Source organism: Vigna unguiculata, chromosome 5, assembly GCF_037176805.1.
Source record: "Vigna unguiculata cultivar grain cowpea cultivar isolate G323 ecotype 2 chromosome 5, ASM3717680v1, whole genome shotgun sequence".
NCBI classification, from domain to species: Eukaryota; Viridiplantae; Streptophyta; class Magnoliopsida; order Fabales; family Fabaceae; genus Vigna; species Vigna unguiculata.
In genome coordinates, this window is record NC_140796.1 from 15,341,600 (window position 1) to 15,369,198 (window position 27,599).

The window sequence follows — 27,599 nt, forward strand, 5'->3', positions numbered from 1 at the left end:
CTTGTAAGTGTAGGAATAAGTGTTGGATTTGATTTTCAGGTATGAATGAGTGAGGTAGGGGATATCTTTATTGGGGTTCTAAATGTTGTTACCGAGTTTGTACTTGGTATCTAGAAGTCACATGGCAAGGTCTTTGAGTAGCTTTATAAGTGTGATCAATTTTTACAAGAGAAGATTCACCTGCAAAAGACTATTTAATTATTTAATGCTTAAGTAAATAAAAGAATTAAAAAAAAAAAAAATGTAAGTGAACATATGATAATGCTTAAGTTAATAATACCCCCTGATCGAGCTCTTTTTATAGGCTTGTGTGAGATCTCCATTGTGTCAAGCATCTTGAGAGCAATGACAAATAATTTCCTTATAAATAAGAGAACACAACAGATATATAACTTAAGTGCTTATCATGAGTGAAACTACCGAGCTTTAATGGTACATTAAAGCCTATTTCCTAACTGGGTAGGTACAATTACATTTACCTAATTCATTGTGAAAGCAGCAACATAATCATGTGGTATAAATTTATGCATTGCGTCAAAAGGGAGAAATAGTCCATATCAACATTGTCTATTCTTGAAAATATATCAACTTCATTTGATATCTTTGTGTAAAAGTCTTCACCCACGGTAAGTATGATAAAATAAAATTTAGAATGTCAAAAACTAGTATACAAGCTTATAAACATTCAAATCCTGATTGGTGATTGGAAAACCTAAGCGGCAACCATTAAAAAAAGTGCATTTATTATTCAGTCATGCTATTTGTACCTACCAAAGGTTAACCAACTTTATATTACTCGTAAACTCGCGAAAATCCTTATACTTGCAATGCACTAAAGAACACTAGAGAGCTAGAAAACTGACAGAAGGAAGTGACATCATTAAAATAAACTACAAAGAATAGAATAGTCATTTTAAACATTATGAGGTGCAGAAAACAAAAGCCCAATAGTAGATCACATTTTGACTACAAGCATCCCATAATTTATTGGCTAACGTAAATAAGGACTAATGCCAATGGATATACGTATTTAACAGTATACAATTTAAAATAAGGCTTTCCTTTTCAATCCCTGAAGTAGCCGAAGATACACTTCCCATTGCTGTAATGCAGAGTTACTTGCTTTTATGACTGAGAAACTATTTCCCGTAAGCTACCTTATTTCTACAACTCGTTTAAAGATAACTTTTGAACAATAAGAAAATTCAGGTATATTTATTGCCATTATATTAAATAAATGTCAGAAACTAAACACCACAAAACAGCTTACAAATGTTGTTGTAGACGTTATACAAGATCTTGCAGAGCAGTCACAATTTCTGGAGAGAAAGCTGCTCCGAACTTTGAAGTATGCAAAATAAAAATGTCAGTTATAGATTTTTCCCTCAAAGCAACATGTCAGGATGAATTCCCCAGGTAGGACAGGTATTCATGTTACAGCCCATCACGAGTGCCTTAGTCAGCCAAGTTTCCGTCATATTAGACAAATTAGAAGTATTCACAATAACAAGAGAAAGATACTAATACACTGTAAAGCATTACTAACAACAAACTGAAAGACCCTGAAACAAAAATGCTCTCCAATCAAAATAGACTACGTCATACTTCTATGATTACGAATTGCTGCACTTGAAACTGCTGGAACTTTCCTGCTCTGAAAAATATTAATTAATAAGAACAGGATAGTTAATTTTAATGAACAATTAGAATATTAAAATGAAAAGAAAACTGTAGTACCCAGAGGCAAGTCTAAATATAACCAGTGTTTCTACTACAGCTATAAACAGCTATGTTATCTATGCATTTCATAAATTGGCAAATTTCCACAATATTCATAATTTAAAAAAACATTAAACGCCAGACCAAGGTTTATTTGTTGGAACTAAAAGGTTGATGTAGAAGAGGAAAGGAGAAAGAATACTTTAACAGTATTCTAGACTGATAAGGTGTAATGGTGTGATACGAATACTAACACAAGGTTCCTATTTATATAATGTTGGATTATTAGGAACAAAGTATCCTCAATATTAAATAGGAAAACAATATCTTTAAAATTTTTCTATTCATTTTAGTATTTTTTTTATTTCCTTATTTTAAAGAAGTTGATTATTACAAAATAGAGCTGGTGAGAAAGTAATTTATGTGGTTGTTATCAATAAAATAATTGTTTATTTCCTAACATAATTCAGATTAGTATCACGACTCTTAATTTTGAAAGCTTTGTTTCTGCTGCCACTATCACTGTCGTTGTCCACTACATACCTTTGAGGTCAATGGTGGACCAAAAAGGTGTATAGGCAATCACAACTTTGCCAATCTCATAGCTAAAAGAGTCGTCAACACCACCATCAATATCGACACATCTACCCACACGCCTAGCTCCTGCATGGATCAAACTCCTAACTTCGGCTCATAAGACCAACTATTTGAGGTGAAATCTATCTTTGGATCCTAATGATCTTCCAAATGTGGTGGGTGTCTAACTGGTTAATGGCCGAAATTATTTGCTGTGGAGCTAGTACATTTGGAGGATTTTGAAGAGATGGTCAAGATCAAACCACATCGATGGTAGAGGACCAAGGTCAAATAACTCTAATTTTGGAATTTGGGATAATAAAGACTCTCTAATCATGACTTCAATGTGACATTTCTTGGTTCCTGAGATAAGTCGAAACTTCATGTTTTATTAGTATGCTAAAGAGATATGGGATGACTTAGATAACATTTTTCTTTGAAGAAGGATTTTGAATGGGTTGTAGATCGAACTAGATCAGTATCAAAATTTGAAAATATATAAAACCGATGCAGACACTCATGTTGAAGCCGTATAAAGAAAGAATCCCTAAATTTTTAGCTTGAACCATGAATATGATCCAATTAGGGTACAAATATTAGGGAATGAAAAATTGCCTCCACTATTAGAAGTAGCTTAATGAAAGGGAGAAGAAACTCGGAGGTTACCATGCATAATGGCAGAATCTTCAACACAAACTTTGCCAAAGCAATAGGAAAGAGGGTATTCAAGGGATCAAAGATCTAGGCATACTTAGGAAACATGTTTTAAACTTCATGGAAGAGATACAGCCCTAGAGTGCATGGGAGACAACAAACGAACCTTAGAGGTAAACCCATCAATTCTTTGCTTCACCTTAACAAGGTCTTAATAAGAAAACCTACAATGAGGAACTTGATCATTTGAGAACAATGATTGAATCAATGAGTGACTCCTATGATCGTGTACAATGTCCACGAGTGCATTCAACACAATTGGTTTTATATCTTAGAGTGGTGTTTGAATTATTGTTTTAGAAGCAACTAATCACATGACTTCATTTTCTGTGTTTTCTTAATTCATATGTTAAGATGAATAAAGAACATGTTACGAAAATGTTAACCTGTTCGTACAAGGACACAAAATTCCTTAACAAATGTCCCTCCTTTGGAGGCCAACACCTAGTAGCATGGTGAATTCGGAACTCCCCCTTTGTAGGAGCAGGTTCTCCACGAGGTTCGAACCAAGACATTACATTTGTTGCAAGGCTATGATACCATTGTTACGAAAAAATTAACCCATTCACAGAATTCCTTCACAGAACACTCATTGCGTTGCAAATGATATAATGTACCCATATGCAAATCTAGGAATATAAGTTTAGAATCATCTATTATATTAAAGGATATTTTATAAAGACACTTTGACCTAAATACATATACTAATACAGATTATGCAAGTTGTGTTACAGACACAAATCTACCTTTTGGTACTACTGTATGTTTCTTGGAGAATGATTAGTAACCTAGACAAACAAAAGACAAGATAGAATATCTCATTCACATGCAGAAGCAGAATTTTGAACCCTTGCTCTGTTGTGTATGAAGGACACCGAATGAAAATCATAATTGATAACCTTAAAATAAAGATTGATATTCCCATGCAATTATAATGCAATTATAATAAAATAATAAGTACATGAAAGAACCTGTTAAGAAGCGAACTTTAAACCTAACTCAACCTTACAAAACTAGTTTGTAAGGTGAACTTTGCACCCACTTATATATTATAAATTTGCCTTATCTCTAGTTGAAGTGGGATTTCCAACACAACCCCTCATGCCGAGCCATATACATCTCGAGTGTGAGACTAGACATTAATGAATGATCCGATAATGGCTTGATAGTAGGTGGAAGAATAGATCCAACAAACAACAAATTTTGCTAGGACAGGCTCTAACCATGTTAAGAAGTGGACTTTAAACCTAACTCAATCTTACAAAACCAACTTCTAAGGTGAGATTTACACCCACTAATATATTATAAATTCGCCTTATCTCTAATCGATGTAGGATTTCCAACCGGACCAAATGTGTTAAAATTAGCATGTGCTTCATCAAAGATAAACTTTGACAAAAGACTTGTGGTTACAACCCATGTTCCTAGAGGACTTTGGATGGAGGACATTTTCACTAAGGGGCTTTATCACGACAAATTTCAAGATCTTTTAGGCAAACTAAGAATGATTGATATTCATTTACCAATTTGAAGGGTAGTTTTGTATATTGAGGACTATTAGGATAAAAATATCCTCCATATCTCCATCGTAATTGGAAGAGAAATACTTTTAGAATCTTCTTTTTCATTTCAACCTATTTTTGTCCTTAGTTTAGAGTTTGATTGTTACACATAAAGGTGATAACAATGTAAGTTGTTTGATTGTTATGAATTATATAATTCTCTATTTCCTTACATAAATACTTCAAGTGATATTTATGGTAAAAGCCCAAGCATAAACATAAAAAAGTGTACTAGGGGGAGGAGGATAAGGGACCTCCTAAACAAATAACCAAAACAGAAAGAAACTAAGAAAAGTAATTGAGAAAAGCTTCCCAACATAAGCCCACCAAAAACATACCTTTCAAGAATATGATTCAATGGAATACAATTTGACAGGTTTCAAAGTTCCTTTGAAGTATAGATAAATGCCTGCGGATTTGGAGTTTTTCCTCTGAACTTAAGGAGCTTGATAAGTAGATAGTCATTGTCTCTAACACTCTAGCATTTTGCATAATATACCCTACAAAATCCAGCTCAGTTTCCAATCCTTGATATTCTCTGAGGCAAAACGTTTTGAGATGTAAAAGGCATTCAGGAACAAGCAGTGGATGGCTCCACCTTGACTCTTGTCCCTTCCCATATTTTTGTGATTCCTGCAATAACACACGAAATGTTCTCAAATAGAAGTTAAAAATATAAAATAGAATTCACATTTCAACTCAGCAAACCTTGTTAATGACAAGAACTTCCAGCTTGTGGGAACGTTGAAGCAAGTTTGCTAACAAATCCCATGAATAGCTTCCAAATGAAATTTCCAGCTGGGTTAACTTGTCAAACATCGGAATATCAATGCCAGAAGCATGCTTCAAACACTGCATACAAAAGTTACGAGAAAAAAATATTCAGAAAACAAAAATAAATAAAGTTTAAAAAAACTGACACCTACACAGGAAATCATTACGTTCAGTCAGAAAATTAAAACCAAAATTAAACTGAAGTAACAAGAGCCCGGAAAACAAAAAGAAGGAAAAAGGTCTTCCTATATTTCTTTAGCTTGTATAGAATTGTCTTACTAACCAAAGCATAACTTTTGCTTCGATTCGGTTAGATATTGTTTGATATTATTAAGATATTGTTAGATTTGATAACCACAATATCAAACGATATCTTCTATTTAATCTTTTTATTTTCAGTTACTCTCTTTACTTGTACATCTCTCTATTATAAATAGATTACCCTATGTGTGGTTTATACACAAGGAAGATTAATCTCAATCCCTATTTTCTTTATTCTCAACATGGTATCAGAGCTTAGGGTATCTTTTCTTTTCGTCGCCGTTGCCTCTACCGCCGGACCACCGCCGGACCGCCGCCGGATCTTCGCCAGACCTCCGCCGGACCTTCGCCGGACCACCGCCGTCGGACCTCTGTTGCTGCAGTGCCAATTAGGCAAACATAGTCGTACTTACTTTCCTCGTAGTGTCACACGTGGTGCTTCATCCCCTTTTGCCTTGGTTCACTCTGACATTTGGGGTCCTAGCCGCGTTAAGTCTACTTTAGGTTTTCAATATTTTGTTATTTTCATTGATGATTATTCTAGATGTACTTGGTTATTTTTAATGAAACATCGTTCGAAATTATTTCATATCTTTCAATCTTTTTTTCATGAAATTAAAACTCAGTTCGGTGTTTCTATTAGAGTTTTGCGCAGTGATAATGACCGTGAATATCTTTCTCATTCTTTTAAACAATTTATGGCTTCTCACGGTATTCTGCATCAAACTTCTTGTGCTTATACCCCTCAACAAAATGGTGTAGCTGCACGTAAAAATAGACATCTTATTGAAACCACTCGCACTCTTTTAATTCATGGAGCGGTTCCTGAACATTTTTGGGGTGATGCTATTTTTACTGCATATTATCTTATTAATCACATGCCTTCTTCGGTTTTAAAGAATAACATCCCTCATTCCATTTTATTTCCTCATGACCCTCTTCATCCCTTACCTCTAAGAGTTTTCGGGTCTACATGTTTTGTTCATAATTTCAGTCCTAGTCTTGACAAGCTTTCTCCTAAATCACATAAGTGTGTTTTCTTAGGGTTTACAAGATCACAAAAAGGATACAAATGTTTTTCTCCTTTTCTTAATCGTTATTTTGTGTCTGCAGATGTCACCTTTGATGAGTTCTCCCTTTATTTTAAGAGTCAAACTTCACCTCTACATCCATCTAGTCCTGACACCTCTTCTAATACCTTTAATGTTCCTCTTGTTTGTGACCCTCTTACTGTGTCTTCTTCACCATCGGTTCCTGCTCCACAGTCCGCTTCTCCACCACCTCTTCAGGTTTATAGTCGCCGAAACCAATCACAACTACCACCATGTGACTCCACTCAAGTGCCAATTGCTCTGTCTCCTCCGGCTCTGACACCTGAGTCTGACCTTCCCATTGCCCTCCGAAAAGGTATGCGTTCTACCCGTAATCCCTCTCCCCATTATATTGCTTTGAATTATCATCGCTTGTCATTACCTTTTTATACATGTCTTTCCTCTCTTTCTTCTGTGACCATTCCAAAAACTGTCCGTGAAGCTTTAGCCCATCCTGGTTGGCGTCAGGCCATGACAGATGAACTAAATACTCTTCATAACAGTGGAACTTGGGATCTGGTCCCGTTACCGTCTGGGAAATTAGTTGTTGGTTGTAGGTGGGTGTTTGCTATCAAAGTTGGACCTGATGGTACTATTGATCGCCTCAAAGCTCATCTTGTGGCCAAAGGTTATACTCAAATTTTTGGTTTGGATTATGGCGATACTTTTTCCCCCGTAGCAAAGATGGCTTCTGTTCGTTTATTTATCGCCATGACTGCTCTTCAACAATGGTCTCTTTATCAACTGGATGTTAAAAATGCTTTCCTTAATAGTGATTTGCAAGAAGAAATCTATATGGAGCAACCTCCTGGGTTTGTTGCTCAAGGGGAGTCTTCTGGGATGGTATGTCGTCTTCGCAAATCACTATATGGCCTAAAACAATCTCCTAGGGCCTGGTTTGGAAAGTTTAGCAATGTTGTTCAACAATTTGGTATGACTCGGTGTGAAACAAATCATTATGTTTTTTATCAACACTCGAGTGCTGGATGTGTTTACTTGATAGTATATGTTGATGACATCGTTCTTACAGGGAGTAACAACAATGGCATCTCTCAGTTGAAACAACATATTTGTCACCATTTTCAAACAAAAGATCTTGGCAAACTCAGATATTTCTTGGGTATTGAGGTGGCACAGTCCAATGATGGTATTGTTATATCTCAAAGAAAGTATGCCATGGATATTCTGGAGGAAACTGGGTTGGTGAGTTCAAAGTCTGTTGATACACCCATGGATCCCAATACTAAACTTCTACCAAATCAGGGGGAGCCTATATCTGATCTTGAGCAGTATAGAAGATTAGCTGGAAAATTAAACTATCTTACCGTTACTCGTCCTGACATTTCTTTTGCAGTCAGTGTGGTAAGCCAATTTCTTAATTCCCCATGTGAAGATCATTGGAATGCAGTCATTCGTATCTTGAAGTATATTAAAAGATCCCCTGGAAAAGGATTGTTATATGGTTCTAATAACCATACAAGAGTTGTTTGCTATTCAGATGCTGATTGGGCAGGATCTCCTTCTGATAGAAGATCTACATCTGGGTATTGTGTCTCCATTGGTGGTAACTTGATCTCGTGGAAAAGTAAGAAACAGAGTGTTGTAGCAAGATCCAGTGCAGAAGCAGAATATAGAGCTATGGCCTCAGCTGCCTGTGAACTTGTTTGGCTCAAGCAATTGCTTCAAGAGTTACAATTTGGAGATGTTACTCAAATGACACTTGTGTGTGACAATCAGGCTGCTCTTCATATTAGCTTTAATCCTGTCTTTCATGAGAGGACCAAACACATTGAGATTGATTGTCATTTCATTCGAGAAAAGGTTTTGTCTGGAGACATCAAGACTAAATTTGTTAACTCAAGTGATCAGTTAGCAGATATTTTTACTAAGTCTTTACGGGGGCCTAGAATTGATTATATTTGTAAAAAACTTGGCACATACGATTTGTATGCTCCAGCTTAAGGGGGGTGTTAGATATTGTTTGATATTATTAAGATATTGTTAGATATTGATAACCACAATATCAAACAATATCTTCTATTTAATCTTTTTATTTTCAGTTACTCTTTTTACTTGTACCTCTTTCTATTATAAATAGATTACCCTATGTGTGGTTTATACACAAGGGAGATTAATCTCAATCCCTATTTTCTTTATTCTCAACAAATTCCAATCTCAAAGTTAACAAAAATTTAGCACCATTTTTGAATAATAAGTATGAGAATTTTTCTGAAATTGCCCGAGTGAGATTTAGGGGTGAATATGGGCTAACTTGACCATCATCAATCCGCCATAGTCACCAAAATAATAGAAAAAATATGGGACAATGGAAATAGAAAACTTCTAAACCAAAAAATAAACATCAATCTTGTTTGTTATCGCTACTTCAAAGTCTCATTTATTACCTTCACAACTTGTGGCATATAATACTTAAATAGAATCTTATATAATATTTAATATTTTTATACAAAATGAACATATTTTCTACCTTTTTTTTGGGTTTTTTAACCAAAAATGCCCTATGGGATGATCAGCCCCAACCCATTATAACTCATTTTGAACTAGTCCTAGACTGGTGAGTTGAGTTCTCTAGCCCCTGCCTTTCTAAAATGAGTACTCAAGTTATGGCTCAAACCAATAGGAGTACTCACAAGTTTACGATAGATCCCATTAGTAAACCTTAGCAACTAGACTTGCTTTGTACCTCTAAATTGACCAATTTGCTTTATTAACAAACATGATTTACTCTTCTTCAATACCTTGATTTCTATATCCATGGCCTACTTCCAATTTTTATTTGACAATGGCTCAAAAGCATTAATGGAAATTGGGTAGTGTCAAGGTTTGCAATAAAGGAAATATGGGTTGGTGAATTTGTTTGAAATGATAGATAATTTGATGACCTAGTGGCTTTTGGGTGCAATTATGATGGCAATAGGGAGGTCATGATTATCCTTAACTACTGGGATTACTGTTTCATTTTGAGAAACTGAAAAATCATAACCTAGAATATTAGAATTTTTCATCTTATCAAATGTAGGGGAGTTGGGTTGGCCTCTTGGATATGTATCAGTTCAGGGATGGCCCTTAACCATCTTTTCATACACCAAATTCTTTTCATACCTACCATTTCTAGATCTAATATCAGGTGGTGCTTCCTTTCACTCAAGTTCGTGGGAATTTGATTTTAGCTCGCAAGACCAAATGCTTCAAGTTGAATTCCCTAATCACCCTAACATGCTAAAGTTAAAAAAAAAAAAGCAAAAATACTAGATGCCTAGACAACCAATAGCAGAAAAATTTTTAGAACTGTAGTACGGCACGAAAGCACCACTCCAGCCAGGTACGATGGCCTTTGGAGGAGTGGCAGGGTCTAGCAACTCCTTTTGAGGCTGTAAAATAAGATGAAATAAGGTTTTGGGATTAATCTCCCTTGTGTAAACCCTACACAAAGGACAGTTTATTTATATTGATAATGGGCCAAATCCCAGAAATACATAATGGGCTGAGCCCAACTATTAAACACAATATTATATCATCTAACACTCCCCCTCAAGCTGGTGCATACAAATCGTATGTACCAAGCTTGTTACAAAGATAATCAATTCTAGGTCCTCGAAGAGACTTAGTGAAAATATCTGCTAATTGATCACTTGAGTTGACAAACTCGGTCTTGATGTCCCCGGATAGGATTTTTTCTCGAATGAAGTGACAGTCAATTTCAATGTGTTTGGTCCTCTCATGAAAGACAGGATTAGAGCTAATATGAAGAGCAGCCTGATTGTCACATATGAGTGTCATTTGAGTGACATCTCCAAATTGCAATTCTTGAAGCAATTGCTTAAGCCAAACAAGTTCACATGTGGCTAAAGCCATAGCTCTATATTCTGCTTCTGCACTAGATCTTGCCACAACACTTTGTTTCTTGCTCTTCCAAGAGATCAAATTACCACCAATTGAGACACAATATCCGGAAGTAGATCTTCTGTCGGAAGGAGATCCTGCCCAGTCAGCATCTGAATAACATACAACTTTTGTATCAGAGTTGGAATCATATAGTAAACCTTTTCCAGGAGAGCTTTTGATATACTTTAATATGCGAATAACTGCATTCCAATGTTCTTCACATGGGGAATTAAGGAATTGACTCACCACGCTAACAGCAAAGGAAATATCAGGACGAGTAACAGTAAGATAATTCAACTTTCCAACTAACCGTCTGTACTGTTCAGGATCTGAGAAAGGCTCCCCCTGTTTAGGTAGAAGTTTAATATTAGGATCCATGGGTGTTTCTACTGCTTTAGAATTCATTAATCCAGTTTCCTCCAGAATATCCAATGCATATTTCCTCTGAGATATCACAATACCACTATTGGATTGTGCTACTTCAATACCCAAGAAATACCTGAGTTTTCCAAGATCTTTGGTCTGAAAATGACGACAAAGATGTTGCTTTAAGAGGAAGATGCCAAGGTTGTCGCTTCCTGTGAGAACAATGTCATCAACATACACTATTAAGTAGATACATCCAGCACTGGAGTGACGATAAAAAACTGAATGATCCACTTCACTGCGAGACATGCCAAATTGTTGAACAACACTACTGAATTTTCCAAACCAGGCCCGAGGAGACTGCTTTAGGCCATATAAAGATTTGTGAAGACGACAAACCAATCCAGAAGACTCCCCCTGAGCAACAAAACCCGGAGGTTGCTCCATATAAATTTCTTCATTCAAATCGCCATTGAGGAATGCATTTTTGACATCAAGTTGGTGAAGAGGCCATTGGCGAAGAGCAGCCATGGCAATGAATAAGCGAACAGATGCCATCTTGGCCACTGGAGAAAAAGTATCACCATAATCCAAACCAAAGATCTGTGTGTAACCTTTGGCAACAAGGCGAGCTTTGAGACGGTCAACAGTGCCATCAGGGCCAACTTTGATAGCATAGACCCACCTGCAACCAACAACAGATTTCCCGGATGGTAATTGAACAAGATCCCATGTTCCACTATGCCTGAGAGCACTCAATTCATCAAGCATGGCCTGACGCCAACCAGGGTGGGCTAATGCATCACCTAAAGATTTTGGAATTGACAAAGAGGAAATAGACGAAAGGCATGTATAGAAAGATGGAGAGATTCTATGATAACTCAAAGCAGCATAATGAGGGGAATGATTACGGGTAGAACGCATACCTTTACGAAGGGCAATGGGAAGATCAGACTCAGTTGTTGGAACCGGAGGAGACAAATAACTCGGCACTTGATGTGAGTCATGAGTTGGTGGTTGGCAACGATGTCTTCTGCTATAAACCTGAAGAGGTGGTCTATCCGCAATAGGTACACTCGGAGGTGGCTGAGGAGAATCCGAGGTGGCACTGGAAGTGGGCACACTAGGAGGATCACACACAACAGGGATATCTATAGTAGTAGATGGTGGCTCACAACGAGAAGAGGGGTGTGTGAAGTAAAAAGAAGACTCGTCAAAGGTGACATCAGCGGAGATAAAATGACGGTTGAGGGAAGGAGAGAAACACTTATACCCTTTTTGTGAGCGGGGGAATCCTAAGAAGACACATTTGTGGGCTCTCGGAGACAACTTATCCAAGCCAGGACTAAAATCATGAACAAAACATGTGGACCCAAAGACTTTAAGAGGTAAAGGGTGAAGAGGGTCGTGAGGAAATAAAATAGAATGAGGAACTTGGTTATGCAAGACTGAAGAAGGCATGCGATTAATAAGATAACAAGCAGTAAGAACCGCATCACCCCAAAAATGTGAAGGAACTGCACCATGAATTAAAAGAGTGCGAGTTGTTTCAATAAGGTGCCTATTCTTGCGCTCAGCCACTCCATTTTGTTGGGGTGTATAAGCGCATGATGTTTGATGAAGAATGCCCTGAGAAGCCATAAAATGTTTGAAGGATTGAGAGAGATATTCACGACCATTATCACTCCGCAAATTTCGAATAGAAACCCCAAACTGTGTTTTAATTTCATGAAAGAATGATTGAAAAATAGAGAACAACTCAGAACGATTTTTCATTAAATATAACCAAGTACATCTTGAATAATCATCAGTAAAAGTAACAAAATACTGAAAACCTAAAGTAGACTTAACACGACTAGGTCCCCAAATGTCCGAATGAACTAATGCAAAAGGGGACAAAGCTCGTTGTGAGACACTACAAGGAAACGAACTACGACTATGCTTTCCTAATTGACAAGACTCACACGACAAACTAGATAACTTGGACAAGCTGGGGACAAGTTGTTGCAGTTTGGCAAGGCTGGGATGACCAAATTGTGCATGAAGAAGGGATGGTGATTCCATAGCCGCGCCAACATGTGAAGGAGGACGAAGATGATACAGACCATGAGACTCACATCCGGTGCCAATCATGTGTCTCGAACTCCGGTCCTGTAAACAAACAGAATCTTTGGTAAAGGAAATAATACAATCAAGAGAACGAGTTAGTCGACTGACAGATAATAAATTGAATGGAGACCCAGGAACATAAAGAACATGATCAATGGATATGGATGGAAAAATATTAACAGTACTAACACCATGAGATGAGACTCTAGACCCATCAGCCATTGTAACTGAGGGTAAATGATCCGGACAAGACAAAGAAGAAAACAAAGATTTGTTACCAGTAATATGGTCTGTGGCACCTGAGTCAAGAACCCAAGGACCAAAAGAATCAGAGTGAGTCAGGCCAACGAATGATGTACCTGTGCGTGCAACAGAGGCAGATGTAGTGGAACTAGAACTTTGACGTTCCTCATACCATTTGAGAAAGTCGTTGAAAATGGCAGGGTGCCCTGCGGTATCAGATGAAGCAGGATCCACAGTCGCTGATCGGGGAGGAGGATCAGAGTGAACTACTGCAGCAGACCGAGGAGGACGTCCATGTAGAGCATAACATTTGTCAATCTTGTGGCCTAATTTGCCACAATGGTCACACTTGGGTCGTCCCTTTCCCGGCTTGCGAGAACGATTGCGATCATCCCGCTGAGAGACCAAGACTGAGGAATCATCAGCACAAGTAGATGTATCAATGATTTGTTTTCTTGGCACACGTAAAAGGGCAGAACTAGTAGCAGTGAAGTTGGGCACAACAGGAGACCCCAAAATCTGGTCGCGAACATGGGAATATTCATCAGAAAGACCATGTAATGCCAATAACATAAAGAACTTTGACCGTTGCTCAAGTTCTTCAGCTGGAGTGGAGGCCGGAGGCAATAACTCATTAAACTCATGCAGAAGGGCATGAATTTTGCCCAAATATTCAGCCATGGGTCCAGGACTCTGCGGAGCAACAACTTTGAAAAGATCCTGACAAACACCATAAAGACGCTGAGTGTCATTGGTGTATAACAACTTGGCCTGTGCCCAAACGTCTGAACATGTTTCATATGAACGAAACATTTGTTTCAGCGAAGAGTTAATGGTGGACTTAATGACGATGCATAATTGGGCATCAATTTTCGTCCAGCGGGAAACTTCATCTGCAGCAACTGTAGTTACACTCTGGGTGAGATGATCTTCATATCCTTGACTCTTGAGCCAAAGTTTGATATCGCATGCCCATGTCGCGTAATTTGTGCCATCCAACTTGTCAATGGATAAATGCACATTGACGTAGTTGGTATAAACAGAGGGTTCAGACAGCGGAGTGCTTGAAGATGACACACTCGAATTGGCAGCGGAAGAAGCCATAGAGGGAGAAACCCTAAAAATTCAAGGTGCTCCGATTGAAACAACAACCACAGATTCAGAAAGAGCTCAAGAAGGCGATTCAGGCGAAGTTGATCGGCGCAGAAAACGACCGGCGACGCGCCGTCACGCGCGGCGGAGAGGTGGTGGCTGCCGGAGCTTGCGGCGGCGCGTGGAGGCGCGTGAGAGCTCCAATGGCGGCGATCTCTGCGGCGTTGGAGTCGCCTGGCCGAGACGAACAAAACCGTCTGGTCGTCGGTCGAAACTGCAGCTCCGGCGGCGGCGGCGGAGGCGACGGTGACGACGGCAGAAGCGGCGGCAATGAGCGGCGGCGGGACGGTGGCTGTAGTAAACTAACCTAAGCTCTAGATACCATGTAAAATAAGATGAAATAGGGTTTTGGGATTAATCTCCCTTGTGTAAACCCTACACAAAGGACAGTTTATTTATATTGATAATGGGCCAAATCCCAGAAATACATAATGGGCTGAGCCCAACTATTAAACACAATATTATATCATCTAACAGAGGCCAAACAGAACCTACACAAGAATTGTGCTATACTTCTCCATATCATAATTCTTGCAATTCAGGTCTGATCTGATTCATGGAATTCATAGTGTGATCTGAACACCACCAAAATAATCGCTCACTAATTCATATCGCCCATCAATATGAACCCACATTCATTCCCTTTCACAAAAAGCTTAAACTACAACTCTCAGGCAGCACAATTTTTCCCATTAAAATCAACAACCAAATTATTAATTGTCATAGAAAATAATGAGAAATCCAATCACCCTTACAAGGACAAAAGAAGAACCTCGAAGGGTAAAAAACTGAGGTCCATGAGCTTAAACACAGAAAATAGCATGGCCAAGAACCAAGAAATTGAAAACTCATTTATGCCAAAAGGAGGAACTGATACCATATCAAAATAATATTTAACTGAAATCACTTATGCATTTCTGATTCTATTCAGTTTAAAAAATAGTACAAAATTCTCTACCTGAAGATTTACCATTTACAACAACTAACAAAAGTATTACTCTAATTCTTATGTCCTGATTTCGCTCCATACTAGAAATCCCTAACAATACGATTAGTAGGCAGATTCCAGATTTCCTGTCATTCCGTATTTCTACAATATAAATTGGAAAACACACATACTTTTAGGCAATAAGGTTCTTATGCCAGCAATAATATCACAGACAATTCCTCAACTAACAACAACATTTTTTGGAAAAAAAAAAAACTTCCTTCATTGTCAAGACATTTGTACTTCTAGCCTTTATGAACCAAGGAGTACCTAACAAATATGAATTCCTTTCTGAGTTCAAATTTGAAGGACTTGAAAAGTCGACAAGAAAGGATAACAAGCACTAGTGAATTGAAATCTGGAATCTGAGTTGTAAGCATTCTAAATGAAATTTGATTGCCCAAGGATGCTGCAAAACGCTGTTTGATAAGAAAGGTGGCAGCTGGGACAGCATAATCCTAAAACATACTGTTAGTTGGGCTTTAAAAATGTAAAATCTGTTTCAATTGACCACTCTGGTGATGGGTATGGAGACAAGTCTACAGGTGATACCCAGCCAAGAAAGCCAATGGGTGAAGTCCCTGAACTCTCCACTTGCCCCTGCCCTGATCAATTTGAACTGACTTCAGAGATTTCAATTTTGCAGATCTGTCAGACTTAAACTTTAGGAAAAGTGCATCTGATTAGTAGCTTTATAGGATACAACCATGTGAACCTTGAATGAGAACCAACAATGGTCAATAACTAACAAGAATCACTGATGATTTAACTACGGCTGGTCCCCAAATCAATGACCATATCTTCCAGCACATTAGTGTAACAAGTTGTAGTAGATAAAGAGGGAATACAAAGAGCTCATACTAAACATGTACAGAGATCAGACACTTTTATTTGGTTTACACAGTTGAAAAATTTTTCACAAATGCTTGTGATGAGGATATCTGCAAATGGTACATGTACAGTGTTTACTAATGAGCTGGTAATGACAGGTGTAGTGAGCGCAAGGAAAAGCGACTGACAGCTACAACAAATAGGGGAAGCTGTATTATTATATAGCAAAAAATGTTAAGGAGACTGATAGAACTGATACTAGAATAAGAAAGGAAGACACAATCTTGTTTCTTGAATTTTATTGCCCTCGTTAATTCCAGTCCCGTACCAATGTACTAAGGATGGAGTTAAGGAATAGAAAGAATACAGCAGTACACAATTACAATCACAGGTTATTCGAGAGACCTTACTCTCCAACTGTCCTTCTATTTGCTTCTCTCCAAAAAGCCCCTTACTAACTCTCCCATAACTATTTATAATAGTTCAGAAACAATTACAGCTGTACTAACTACTTTGCCCTTTCCTTCTTTTATACACTATACCGAACCTATCAAAACGAATGGCAAATTGGAACTGGTGCAACAGCTCTTGAAAAGACAAGATTTGAGAATTTATATAGTTCATCCTTCCCATGTATGTCATCCAAAAGCACCACACTCGATTCTTAAAATTTAACTAGGCAATGAAAGGGAGTAACTCAAAGGAATACATGACTATCTTGAGCAAATTGTGACAATGACAAGACTTTTGGTTATCTCAGGAACCAAATGTTATTTTTTTAGAGAGTGATATGTTGGATTGTAGGAAGATTGGAATGATGTGGAACCAACTAGTAAAAAGGACAAACTTTTCCCAACAGCATATAATAACCCACTAAGAGGTATTCAGCAGGAGAATCCATGGATCTAAAGTAACACGGTGCAAGGGACCCAAGTTCAAGTACCATGTCCAAGAGGAATATGTCACCAAACCAGTAGTTAGAGCAAGAGGCCAAGGGATGGAGTTAACCATAGGAGCATTAGTGTTGGCACAATGACGAATCTGATTTCATGTGGCAGCTTCGAATGAAAGATCAAGGCATAAATTGATGAGGCCATGGGAGTAGCAAAGGAGCTAGCGGGTGAACATACTATTAGCACATGTGTTGAGCTCATGGGAATATTCAGAGAAGTTAAAGCTACATTGTGCTTCAGTGAAAACATAGTGACACCATGACCTGATTTGTGGCACATCAAACATTGGATTGAGCTACAACCACCAAAGTGACATCCACCTCAGCCATGAGCTCTTCCATTACAAGCTACCACCACCACTCCTCAAATTAACTGCTATTATTAGGGTCAACCAGAGAAAGGCCATAGGCCTTTCTAGACTGGTTAGTCACAAACAACTGAACACCAGAATGAGATGGTGCATGGTAAAAACATAGCTGAACAAAGGATGAAGGCTGAACATCAAAATGTGCAATATTAGCAGACAACAGTTCCTGAAGAGCACCATGTTCCTTTTAAAACATGGGTGTAGTGCAAGAAGTTACTCCATTTCAGTCACTGAGAGGATCAAGAAAGGCCAACAAAAGTAGCCTCAAAATTATTGCAACATAGAATACTGGACCTCCAATGGCAAAAAATGAGTTTTACCAGGGATCTGTGCACAGGAATTCTGAGACAAACTTGCTCATTTCTTAATCATTTGAATCTCTTAAGTAGAACTGAGTGGACTTTGATGCATGAGGGCATGAAAATGGCTATGAATTTCATTCCAAACAAGCCTGATAGGAGTGAAAAATTCCAGCAATGCGAGCTAAGATCGAATTAGAAAGTTGAGGTTCATGCCCTCTAATTACTGAGTAAACCTGTTGTAGTGACTACAAGATGTTCTTCCAATGGAGTTTGACAAGAACAGAGTGTGGTGAGAGAAGGTAATTGTTGTGGTGGAAGAGATTGAAATTTACATAGAATCATATGGTGAGGATCAAGATAAGGGAATGAATTTTGCCAATTGTTGAAATAAAAGAGAGAGACTAACTACAAAAGAGATGGCAAGACGAGTGGTTGTGAGATTATTCAGATCTCCAACTAGTCTCCTATTTCCCGTAGATCTGATTGTGGCTCCCCTTGGCTTGGTAGAAGTTTAACATCGGGAATCATAGGTGTGTCAAGGGACTTAGAATTATTCAATAGCTTAGTACCCTCTCAAATATTCAAAGCATACTTCTATCGGTATATTACAATTCCATTGTTAGGATCGTGCCATCTCAATTCCCAGTAAGTATCTAAGTTTATTAAGGTCTTTTGTCTAAAAATAATGACAAAAGTATTGTTTTACCTATAATATGTCATGATAATTGCTACTTATAAGAATAATGCCATCCACATACACATAACCCCTGACAAAAACACAAGAATGATAAGCCTCGTTACAAAACTGATAGACTACTGTAGTGAATTTGCCAAACAATGTCTTGGGAGACTGATTTATATTAGGTGGCAAGACTCTCCCCAAGCAACAAATCTAGGAGGTTGCTAGACATAAATTTTCTCCAGCAAATCACTATGGTAAAAGGCAAGTTGACATCCAACTAATAAAGGGGCCAATGTTAAAGAGCGTTCACGGCTAAAAATAGTCTAACAGAGGTGATCTCCGTGACCAAAGTGAAGATGTAAAAGCCCAAGATTTAAGTATAACCTTTGGCAACCAACAACTTTAAGCCAATCAATAGTGCTATCAGAGCTAACATTGATTATAAAGACCCATAGACAACCAACAACATATTTTCCAAGAGGCAAAGCAACAAGATCACAAGTACCACTGTTCTGAAGGGCATAGAGTTCATCAAGCATGGTCTGTAACCTAATAAGGGGAAGGATTACAAGTGGAGTGTGTACCATTTTGAATTTCAATGGGGAAATCAAACATAAGAGGAAGGCCTAAAACGAATGGTGGAGGTGGGATCGAAGTAGAGTCAAAAGTTGGTCCAACGGGAAGACCTAAATGTTGTTGGCAATGACAAACCCGAAAAGGAGGCGAAGGTGGTGGGACCAGTGGTATCAAAGACAAGAGGCTCGATGATAGGCACTAAGATAGCCTCATAATGTAAAGACTTAAACTCAAGTAGAAAGAAGACTCAACAAAGGTGACATCAGTGAAGATCAAATAGCAATAAAGGGTATTGAGAAACATGTATACCTAGGGTAGTTTAAGAAACCACACTTGTGAGACAGAGCTCATAGTTTATTAAGTCCAAGACTCAGATTGTGAACAAACAGATAGATCCCAAGACTCAAGGAGTTAATGAGTTGAGAAGTTGACGAGAGAACAAAATAGAGTGAGGAAATTGGTTGTTGAGGAACAACATCACCCCAAAATTGTGGAGGAACATGACCATGAAGTAAAACAGTTTGAGTTGTTTCAATAAAGTGTTTATTCTTACATTTTTCCATTTCATTTTGTTGAGAGGTATACACAGATGAAGTCTGATGAAAAATACCATGGAAGGATAAGAAAGTCTGAAAGGGATGGAAAAGGTACTCACAAGCATTATCATAGCATACAGTTAGAAAGACCAAATTGATTTTTAACTTCTTTATAAAATGATTGAAATATGAAAAACAACTCAAAACAATTTTCATAAAACAATAATCAAGTTCATCAAGAATAATCATCATCAATGAATTACAAAATATTGAAATCGTAAAGTAGACCTAATTGTCAATGGAGTTAATTACGTGATTGGCAAATTATCTCGTCATCAAAACCAGCAAAATCTATGCTAATTTTGTATTGTAAATATTATTCTCTTTTATTACGATATATTGTGGAGTAAATGTATATCTGACAATTTAGATATTTTAATGGGCAGCAAATACGTATGTATTCGATATATATATATATATATATATATATATATATATATATATATATATATATATATATATATATGAGAGAGAATTCTCCAAGAGGAGAACACACGGTGTTACCCACATATTCTCAAGAGTCTAACAATTCCCAAATATCCGATTGAATTGAAGCAAAAAGAAGACAAAGCTTGTTTGGGGATAGTCTTAGTAAACAAACTCTGACTATATTTTCCTAATTGACATAACTCACAACAAAGTAAACAACTTACACAAACATTGTACAAGGTTTTTGTTAGAATATAATCAACGGTTACAGATTTCTAGAAAATCAACCATTACATAATCTCGTAAATTAGAGTGATTGATTCCAAATTATTATGTGCCTTTATTGCAATTGATTCTATTCAATAGTATAAATATATATTGTGTGGTTTGCATTATACAAACAATACATTCAGAACATATACAATTTTATATGGTATCAGAGCCATAGTTAAAGCCTATCCTAACGAGATTTGTGAGGGGGTGTGCTGAAAGTCCCACATCGCCTAGAAATAAGACAATTTCATAGTATATAAGTGGGTTCAAACCTCACCTTACAACAAACCGGTTTTGTGAGGTTGAGTTAGGCTTAAAATCCACTTCTTAAAATATAGTTGTCAGATCTAGTGCACAAGAAGAATATCGTGCCATGGCAACGGCCACTTGTGAGCTTAGATGGCTCAGGCAACTACTACTACAACTAAAAATAGGGGACATCCATGAAACAAAGCTTATTTGTGACAATCAAGTTGCACTTCACATTGCATCAAACTCAGTCTTCCATAAAGAACCAATCAAGGTGCTCTTTGGAGAAATCACTACTGATTTTGTCAACTCTAGCAATCAGTTGGCTGGCGTACTCATCAATTCCCTTAGAGGCCCTCGGATTGAGTACATTTGTAACAAACTTGGTGCATATGACATATATGCTCCAGCTTGAGGGGGAGTGTTAGAATATAATTAGTGGTTACAGATTTCTAGGAAATCATCTATTACATAATTTCAAAACTATTAGATGAAGGGGCACCAGAATCATGTTGAATAGGAGCAACCGAAGCAAAAGTAGCCAACCAAGTAGGGCAACCACATAAGGCATAACATAGTCAATGGTGCCACCAAGTTTGTGATAACGATCACACTAGGGACGACATCCCATGGTTTGCGAGAGCAATTGCGACCATCACACTGAGATACCAAGGCAGAGGAATCACCAAGGGGATAGAAGTAGGTATGTCCAGTGATAACTAGCACGACCCACTTAACAAGGTGAACCACGCAAAGTTCAACGTGGGCAAGGCCAAAGACCCAAATATTTGATCACAAGCTGAAGAATGCCCATCGAGAATCTCGTACAACACCATGAACAAAATGATGGTTTGACATTACTCAATTTGCAATAGGGGGCAATAATTCATTAAAGTTGTGTATAAGCATGAACCTTTTCCAAGTATTTAGCCATGGGTCAATCAAGGCGTCTACGAGTGATGATAGTCACAAGATTCTAGTAAACAGACATTGAGTATCATTGGTGCATAGTAATCGGGCTTTCTCCCAAACCCTCGATAAGATCTACTTCAAGGTAGGTTTAATAGTTGACTTAAGAAAACTACAAACTTGGACATCAACTTTGGATAATCGAGGACAATCTTATGCATCAATTGAGGTTGTTGTCTAAGTGAGATGATTAACCTAATCTTGTCCATTAAGCGAGGCCTAATATTAGATGCCCTAAGTCTCATAATTCCTATCATCTAACTTGTCAATGGAGAGTGGGACATTGACATATTAATTAAAGATTGAGGATTCAAGCCTAACACTAGTAGAAGCCCTGGCACAGGAAAGAGGGAGAAAACAATAGTAGGAGAGAGAAAAACACCTACAAGAAACAGAAGAAGTCACCCCAAAAAGAGGGGAACCAAGAATGCAGTACAAGATCAAAGGAGAACCAGCAAATTCGGCTCTAGTGAGAACCAGCAAAAAGCTGGGTGGACACACCACCGCTGGTTGACAATGTTTAGAGAGATAAGTTGCATAACTTCTAGGTGCACATGCAGGCACATCAAAGCTCTGGTGACCATGACTCCAATGACGTTGTGGTCACTTGGGCAAGGTGACTCTAGCAGTGAGGTCACCGGTCAAAAAGGCTGCAGTGGACAGCAACAATAATTGCATAAATTGCTCGATAGAGAGGAACAACAGGGGAGAAGGCCAGAAATTGGTTAGAAACATGATTTCTAGGAAAAATTTGGCACCAATGGACAATTGGTCCACCAAGAGAACAAGGATTCACTAGGCTCTAGATATCATGCAAGAATATAAGATGAATATTCATATTGATGAATCCTTGTGTGTTTGAGCACAACAAAACAAACATAACATATATAGATTGTACAATACATTACATAAAGATGGGTCAATGCCCATTTTTGAAAATACATTTAATAGATACCATGATAGAATTTGGTGTGAGAAAACTGAAAGCGAGAATAATCTGTAACATCTTTTCTAAATGAAATGAATTCCACTTGATTGAAGTGCTGACCAGTATTTATAAAATTAGGATTTTGCAGCACAACCGGAATTAAACTTAAATCCTAACTGGCTAAACGAGTTAACAGGTCTAGCAAACTTAACAATCATAATACTAGATTATTCTGAAACCTTCACATCATACCAAATAAAAAATTATTCTATAATAACTTCCTCATACAAAACCAATACATTAATGAAGTTCGATATTTTTCTACAGTGGTCCCTGTTGCAGCATAAAGAAGTGAAGGCACTATTAGCAGCTCCACAATTGGTAGAGAACTTTTGCTAGGATTGGTTTGTAGTTAGGATCCACAATTGTAATGCACGGGACTTGGGTCTCACATCAGAAGTATGGGATTCTGGTGAGGGGTATATAAGACTTTGGACTCTCAACAATTACATTAGTTACCTTTTGAGGTGTGGTTCTCCCAAGGTTCTTATTGACTTCACTATTGAGAAATGGAGCACCTCAATAGCAGGGTATATCAATTGTATAGGGAGCAAAGTTTCCTGCTGTAATAATATTGAAACCCAACATTTTCCTCGACAGCACCAGTTTTGGGACTTAGTTTAGGTACCCTAATATCAATTTGAGAACTAGAAGGAGCCCCACATGAAAACAGTTGCTTCATTGAAACTAACTTTAGGTCTGTAACACTGTTTTACATCACTTCAACCCGTCTTTGCCCTTGCTCTGTCTCATTTCTAACCCTCGAATCAGTACTACATACATCCTCATCCTTCTATTGATGAGGTGTAGTCCACTGCAGCTCTTCAAAACAATTGTCCGTGCACACATACCCCGCCTTGGGATCTTTCTCCCTTCCAGTTCATGTGTTTAGCTTGTCTAACATAAGTCCTTTTTATTTCCACTATTAACCACCACAAAATCCCCATTCCACTACTACACCCAAAACAATATACCAATTCAGTGCAACACCGGGCAACAAACATTGAAACAACAACGCTAGTCGCCACCTATATCCGTTTTCAAAGAGAACCATTAACTCGTTCGTAATTTCCACAACAATCCCATAAAAACACCAAATTCAATGCAACATCTTGTTCTCTTATGCAAGAAACAATTAAACTCAGTATGAACCTTGAGTTGAAGGAACAAATTGAACCATATACACACAAATATACACATGATGTATAGTATTTAAATAAGGGTAGGGTGGAAAAGCGTCGTACCGCAACTGTACAGGGAGAAAGCGAAAGGCACCTAACGTGAGAAAGCGCTTGGAAAATGAGAAGCATGGACTTGAGGCACCTCTCCTTCCACGAAAACCCAATTTTCGCACGCGTCAAGTGTTTCAAACTAAGCTCGAAATTACCCTCGGCACAAACGACACCTCCGCAAGCATCGTTGTAGGTGGATTCCAGCACCAAGTCCTCCAGCGCGGGGCACCCAGCGAGAAGCTTCACCACGTAATCGTGGCACCCGAACAGAACCCTATCCCCCACGTGCAAAGCCCTCAGCAGAGGCAAGCGCACGGAGAACGAGGCGAGCGCGTTGAGGAACACGCCGTTGAGCTTCATGGCTGAAACTGTGTCGCAGTTAAAGAGGCGCCGCGGGAGCGCCACGTAGCGCGAGAGCGAGAGCGAGAGCTCCACGCGCTCCACCCTCCGCCGCGCCACGTGACACAGCCACGTCGCTATATCGCGCGCGGAGGAGTTCGGGTTTGCACACCGGAGCCTGAACCGCTGGATTGCCGGCGCGTCGTGCAGTAGAAGCACCGAGTACACGAACTCCGCGAAGCCCGCGGGACCATGGCGGGACTCCGGAGAGGACTCGTCGTCGAGGTCGAGGACCGACACGGCCGGCCATAGTGGCCGCCACCGCTTCGCTAGAATGCCAGTGACCACTGCCTGTTTGGTTGGAAGAAGAGAGAGGATTTGGAGAAGCAGCACGTCCGGAAGCTGACTAATTCTGTCGTCACCGGCAGGTGGCGACCGTCGCTTCGACGGTGGTTCGGAGGATTCCACCATGGGTCCTGGTGGTGGGGTTAATCGGAAGAAGAGGAGGCTACGAAGCAGCTATTGTCTAGTTTTGTTGTTTTGTGAATAAGAATTGGCATATTACACTGCATACTTAATATTGCTGTTTTCTTTTACTTTCCTATTTTGTTTTCTATCACCAGAATCTCGCTTTACCCATGTCACCCTCATTCAATGCTTTTTCTCTGGTATTTGTTGCGTTTTTTATTTTATTTTTACTATTTTCTTAATTTACTTTTTTCTTTTCCAAATTTTTCATTTTTTTTCTTCTTTCAACTGACACTAATTTTGCTTACACTTTGACTTTAGAGAAGTTTTGAATATCCGTTACATTGTTAAAACAATTTATATATCATATTTAACTTAACTGAACTGAAAAACAATTATACTAGTAATGTTGTGTGAACATTAAAAATATGTGTTCATTTGATTAGATTTATAAAGTAGGAACGTTATTATATCCTTAACTTTGTTATTGCTTCGTAAATAGTACTATTTAATGATAAGGACAAAGATTAAGTTTAATAATTAAGATGAATAATGAATAATAAAGTCTGAGCACAAATTATGATTTTTTTTCTAATAGTTGATTAATTTTTAATATTTACAATTTTACTATTTAACTTAAAGAAAATATTCGATCTTTAGAGTAAATGTTGAGTGTACATAATAACTTTTATATATTCACATAAAGAAAAAATATTAAACCTTCTAGTTAGGTTTCCGTATACTTATCTAAATTTTTCATTGAATTTATAAAATAAGTTATAATTTCCTTGAAAAGATCTTTACTAGCAATCCAATTCATGGTTGCACTTAGATGATAAATGAATCTGGTCAAATTTGACCCATATTACAAATAAGATTTTTTTTTTTTAACTCATTCTAACATAAACATTTGAATTGCAATTCCTCTTCGGACATTCCTTCACCAAACTTCATTCTCATTAATGAGTTCCGTGGTGAACATGAGTATGATGTGATAATGATTAATAGTGATGTTCAAAGAGCATGGTAATAGTGATGTTCAAAGAGCAAGAGCACAAGATTATTAACAATCATAACTCCAAAAAAAATCTTTTTTTTCGATATAAAATAATCGTTAAGAAAGCATACTAACCATTGTGCAAACCATAAGAAAGGCTACCTAATCCTTTTAGTTTTAATATGAAAAAAGTGTGTGTATATATATATATATATATATATATATATATATATATATATATATATATATATATATATATATATATATTCACACACACATTAGGGGTGGTAAAACAGGTTTGATTTGATGGGTCGGCGTGCTAGCCCCACTTGAAATAGGTGGGTCAAGTTAGGTAGTTAAACATGTGTGGGCCAACCCGCAACTCGTTTATGTGTTGCTTTGTGTTTTGTTTTGGGAAGCAAAAATACACTCTCAAACTCATAGTCTCATCTCAGCTCACACTTTTCTCAACAAAAGCACCTCTTCTCTTCCTCAACCACGCGATAGAGGTTCAATGAAGTTCATCATGTCATCACCAACGAGGTTTACCGGCGGCGAAGCTCGCCTAATAGAGAGGTTTATTTTCTTTGATGGCCCTATTTCTTGAAAAATTCATGACGCTCTCAATGTCTTAATTCACCACCTCATCCGACAACACTCACTGGTGACGGGTCCATTGAAATAGGTTTGTCTTCGATTTACCCTAATTTCTTCAATTTGATTTGCCCTAAGTTCTTGGACTGGTCCTAATTTTTTCAATTTGTTTGCTTATTTGTAGTAGGAAAAATAGCAGATTTTGTGGGCAGATTGTTTTATATAACAGTGCTTTGTTTTGATCAATTACGATTTCACATTTTTTATCACTTAAGAACTTTTGTACTTTTAGTGTTAGATGGGAATGAAGTTTGTGTATTATTATGTTTTGTCTTAGTCATTAATATGGTTAAATTGCATTATGTTCCTTTCCACAATCTCAAATAATTTACCTCTTCCTAGATCAGCTCATGCTTATCATTATGCTCCATATTGGTCACTTTCAAATTGTTTGCACTTAGTTGATAGCTTGTTGATTGTTTATCCATTAGTCACTACACTAGGGTAATTATTTTTAGATAGTTTTATTGCCATTTTACTGCATATTATTGCATTTTAGCATTTTACTCACAATTGCATATTACTGCATTTTAGCACTTTACCCAAAATTGTTAAATAAAAAAGGTCAAGAGTGGCGGGCCAGGTTGTTTTACTCAACCCGCTCCATCTAAATAGGTTGGCCCGACCTGATCCATTTTTGGCAGGTTAGAAGCGAGTCATGCTAAAATGAGTCAGGCTGGCCTTTTTGCCACCCCTTATATATACTTACATGCTTACAACTTCATTTAACTCAAAGATCGAATGATATGAAAAGATGATCCAACGATTGATGTTGTTCTCTTAAGCTAATCATACCATTTGTTGATATAGTAAACTTAAGAAACATATGCTTAGTGTTAGGTATTTCTTATGTGAAGAAAAGGCCTAAAAGTTGATAAGCTTATTCGATGTCTCACTTAATCTAGTGGAAATGGAGTTGAAAAGTAAGAGAGAGATAGAAAAGGGAGAGTAATATTCACTTAGAGAACACCAACACATTGGGAGAAAGGAAGAGGAGAAAATTGTTCACATTTTTCACTAAGCTGACTTTGTAAAATCCATATTGCATATTTATTCATCGTTGGATCGTACTGAAAATTTGACGGTAAGTTCGAGACATCATGTTCTTCATTCTGATCAATCAGATCGTTGATACGAGGTCTGAGTTGGGAGAAACTCAGTTCAAGCTGCAGTTATGTAGATTGTTCATAAATGTCTTTATTGAAAATAGCATAGAGGTATTCACAGATGATT

General features: G+C 37.8%; 1 protein-coding gene and 1 pseudogene across 2 annotated transcripts; one reads left to right on the top strand and one right to left on the bottom strand.

The window, feature by feature from the left end:
* Positions 1–1,186: 1,186 nt before the first annotated feature.
* Positions 1,187–24,856, bottom strand: LOC114183602 (putative FBD-associated F-box protein At5g56440). 2 transcript variants are annotated; one of them, XM_028070682.2, is made up of 4 exons: positions 23,921–24,856; positions 5,280–5,423; positions 4,910–5,204; positions 1,187–1,649 (listed from the first exon to the last, which is right to left on the bottom strand). In XM_028070682.2, exons 1-3 carry the CDS (start codon positions 24,716–24,718, stop codon positions 4,926–4,928), a joined length of 1,221 nt encoding a protein of 406 aa, XP_027926483.1. In that variant the 5' UTR covers positions 24,719–24,856; the 3' UTR covers positions 1,187–1,649; positions 4,910–4,925. The 2 variants fall into 2 exon arrangements, with proteins under 2 accessions (XP_027926483.1, XP_027926482.1); XM_028070681.2 differs by having other exon boundaries at positions 1,187–1,654; positions 23,921–24,850.
* On the top strand, positions 2,439–3,008 carry LOC146886132 (uncharacterized; annotated as a pseudogene).
* Positions 24,857–27,599: the final 2,743 nt, after the last annotated feature.

Bases quoted from the DNA above. Each gene is read 5' to 3' on its own strand.
- LOC114183602 (XM_028070682.2), bottom strand. From the start codon at position 24,718: ATGGTGGAATCCTCCGAACCACCGTCGAAGCGACGGTCGCCACCTGCC. The intron at 5,424-23,920 runs GTACGACGCTTT...TTTTGTATGCAG, and splicing joins TTTCTCCCTGTACAGTTGCG to TGTTTGAAGCATGCTTCTGG. The intron at 5,205-5,279 runs GTTTGCTGAGTT...GTGTTATTGCAG, and splicing joins AAGTTCTTGTCATTAACAAG to GAATCACAAAAATATGGGAA.